The 3,222-nt window shown below is 46.1% G+C and overlaps 1 protein-coding gene across 1 annotated transcript; it reads right to left on the reverse strand.

The window, feature by feature from the left end:
* Positions 1–1,171: 1,171 nt before the first annotated feature.
* Positions 1,172–2,467, reverse strand: LOC119356472. Its single transcript, XM_037623426.1, has 2 exons — positions 2,180–2,467; positions 1,172–1,831 (listed from the first exon to the last, which is right to left on the reverse strand). Exons 1-2 carry the CDS (start codon positions 2,378–2,380, stop codon positions 1,361–1,363), a joined length of 672 nt encoding a protein of 223 aa, XP_037479323.1. The 5' UTR covers positions 2,381–2,467; the 3' UTR covers positions 1,172–1,360.
* Between the last annotated feature and the right edge of the window lie 755 nt (positions 2,468–3,222).

A 3,222-nucleotide genomic window follows, 5' to 3' on the forward strand; every position in this document is an offset into this window, starting at 1 on the left:
GGAGTGGCGTAAATGGTTGATCACCACTACTTCACATCGAGGGTTCAGACACCGTTTACATATGCCAACAAGAATTTTGCCTGATTGATTCTTTGATAATTCACTTATCACGGAGATAATCGTTAATAATTTTAAAGGATTGGATCTTAGGGTACTAGCTCTTTTCTAGGGTTTTTTCACGATACTAAGGACTACATATTTTGAGTTGTCACAAAAGGCTTTGACTATCGATTACCTCATTAATATCAGATATACTACTATTATGTGATTAAAAACAAAATCAGAAATCATCTAATAAAAATCTATTGATGTTATTTTTATACAAAGTATTTGGCGCAATTTTTTTATACAAAGCACTTGTATTCCCTGCAAAAAAAGAAGACTACTACTAGTAGTATTTTGGGAAGCAAAGTGTGTGAAGGAATTTTACAAGTGGCACCCATCAAGTGGCTCACAACATATTCCTGAATGCAATCTGCCTATACGGTGCGTAGTTTTACACGGTAGAGTAAATTTGTACCATCCACAGAAAAGACTAATCACCCAATACGGTCAGTCGCAGTCCATGGATTTGGATTCGGCGTCAGTCTATCGGTTCTTGTCCAATAGGGCACCCCCCATATCGCTCTCCACTTGATAAGGCTCGATCGATGAGACCACGTACGCACCTATTGTGATTTTTCTACATCGAGCAAACTACACTTGCGATTTTGTATCGTGGTTTTGTACCGCACATGCGTATTTTATTTCATTTTTGCATGGTACCACACTTGCGTATTTGCCACGGTATAAAATACCAGGGTACTCGTACGTACCGAGTTGAGAAAATACAAAAGCAACGGATTCACTATTTATATACGTGGTGTACCGAGAACTGCATTAATTTTGGAAAGAACATCCAGGTCATACCAATCGTGTTATTAATTGCGACCACTCGAGAAAAAGTTTTATTTACAGTTTTGCTAAAGCACATCTAGATGTGCCATAAGTATTGCACATCTAAATTATATGTCATTAATCTTATATTGAGATTCGTGTGAATATTTTATTTCTTTTTTTCTCTTTATACTTAATTCACTCATTTAGATGTGTAATAATTAGAGCACATCTAGATGTGTCCAAGACTATTTTCATTGCTAATTGGCGACTGAATGAACAGAGCAGCTAAGAATTGAAGAAAAAGACTAAATAAATTAACAAAGTCCAACTTGAATATCTGATTTGACCCCATGATAATAATTTTCTGAACATGTAACTGTTTCTGATGATATATTATAAGAAGCAACAAACTAATGGCTGGAAAAAACTTTTTCCAGAACGAAAAAAAATTCCAATTGTCTACTGTATCATCTTTTCCCATTCACTCGGTTTCATCGGCGGCGGCATTCAGGTCAATCTTCGGCTTCTTCCCGCTGCTGTGGGCGGCGGGCTTGGTGGGGAGCGGCGGCACCTTGGACGCGCACCGCGGGCACCGGGGGTCGGCCTCGGCGATGAGCACGTACGTGAGGCAGGACGGGCACGCGGACGCGCGCATGGCCGGGTTCGCGGGGGGCGACGCCGTGCTTGAAGGCGGCGAGCGGCTGCGCTTTCCCAGGGAGGGGCACGACGACGAGGTGGACGCAGACGAGGAGGACGAAGTGTCCGGCGAGCGGGCTGACCGCGCGGCGGCGGCGCGCTGTAGGGCGTCGCGGACCATGTCGAGGGTGCAGACCGCCGCGCATGTGGTGACGGCGGCGGCGGGAGCGGTGGTCGCCGTGGGAGGCAGGTTGAGGTCCGGCTGCCCGTCTTGGGCGGCCTGGTGGCGATGAGGGGTCAGGAACGTCTTGCCGGACTGCACAAAAACAAGAAACTCACTCTGTTATAATTTGAAACAAGATCAAAGACGGGTATGAACACGAAGAACAGAAAACTCTGTGATTCAATCCAACAGAACCAGAAAATTCGATCGTCATGCTCATAAACCGATCGAAGAACATGGATTTGATCTGCCGACAAAACCTAACCCAGCAATCGAATTTCATCTCGGACAGGAACCACACGGGCGCGAATTGATTAAGCACCAACCATGCACGCACGCGCGTGTTACAATCTTGTTCATACATAGACGAACAGACCATCTTGAGATCGCAAGAACAGGGGAGGAGAAACGAATGGGCGAGACAACACGAGGAGGACTCACCAGCAGATCAAGCCGTCGCTCCCAGCCGGCGGGCACCTTGACCTCGAGGTCGACGACCTCGTCCTGCCCGCCGGCGTCGCCGCCGCACCCGCCGAGCAGATCCATGGTCACCATCTCCGGCGCCTTCCCGGCGGCGCCGGCCCTACGCTTCCCCGCCTCCCCGTGGAGCATCCTGGCGATGGAGCTCACCTCCGCCGCCATTCTCCTCTTCCCTTTCTCGGCGGTCCTCTGCTTCCTCTTTTCTGTGTTTGTCTGTCGTTCTGCCGAGGGAGAGAACAGAGATCGGTGGGGTGCTTGGCAGTGCGTGGTGGGGCGCCGCTATATATATCGGGAGGCCGCCGGCGCGACGGACACGCGGGGCCCACGTGCCAGCGAGCATGGAGGGTAGGGAGAGCCATTAAGGATCATGTATTAATGGCCGTCGTTGGGAAATGGTTGGAAGATTATTAATGCCAATTAACTGCCCGAAACAAATTTGGGGTCGCTGACGTGTTTAATTCACTCGAATCGAAGAGCCGGGATTTGAATTCGTTTCCGTTTAAAGTAGTCATTTACTGCCCCGCATAAGTACATGAATGGGCTGGATTTAAATCCTGGAAGAACCCTTGGGCTGCCGCTGCAATATCATGCTGGATTTATGTGCATTGATCCATTCCATTTAATCGTTTCCCGTTTTATTGTTCATCTAGAAAACAGATGCAACCACTAAATTCATTGGTACCATATTCAATAGTATCCGCCCATCCATATTTTAGGTCACAAAAAATTGAGCATTGCCGCGTCGTATAATACATACTCCTATATAATCAATGAAAAAGATTTTTTGGAGGAAAATTAATTGATATATTTATATTGGATTATATCGCTACGATTAATGTCTAATCGATTCCGGAGTACTATATTATGCGATGCAAAAAAGAGAATATATTCATATTGGATTAAATCGTAACGATAATGTCTAATCGATTCCGGAGTACTACTATATTACTGGTGCAAAAGAAAGGCAAAGTTGAGGATACTGCATCCAGAGTACTATATATTTA

This window comes from Triticum dicoccoides, chromosome 2A (genome assembly GCF_002162155.2).
Source record: "Triticum dicoccoides isolate Atlit2015 ecotype Zavitan chromosome 2A, WEW_v2.0, whole genome shotgun sequence".
Lineage (NCBI taxonomy): Eukaryota > Viridiplantae > Streptophyta > Magnoliopsida > Poales > Poaceae > Triticum > Triticum dicoccoides.

What these genes read in the sequence shown, in the direction of transcription:
- LOC119356472 (XM_037623426.1), bottom strand. Translation starts at nt 2,380, where the DNA reads ATGGCGGCGGAGGTGAGCTCCATCGCCAGGATGCTCCACGGGGAGGCG. An exon ending in AGCGACGGCTTGATCTGCTG is followed by an intron (nt 1,832 to 2,179) that starts GTGAGTCCTCCT and finishes GTTTTTGTGCAG; the next exon opens with TCCGGCAAGACGTTCCTGAC.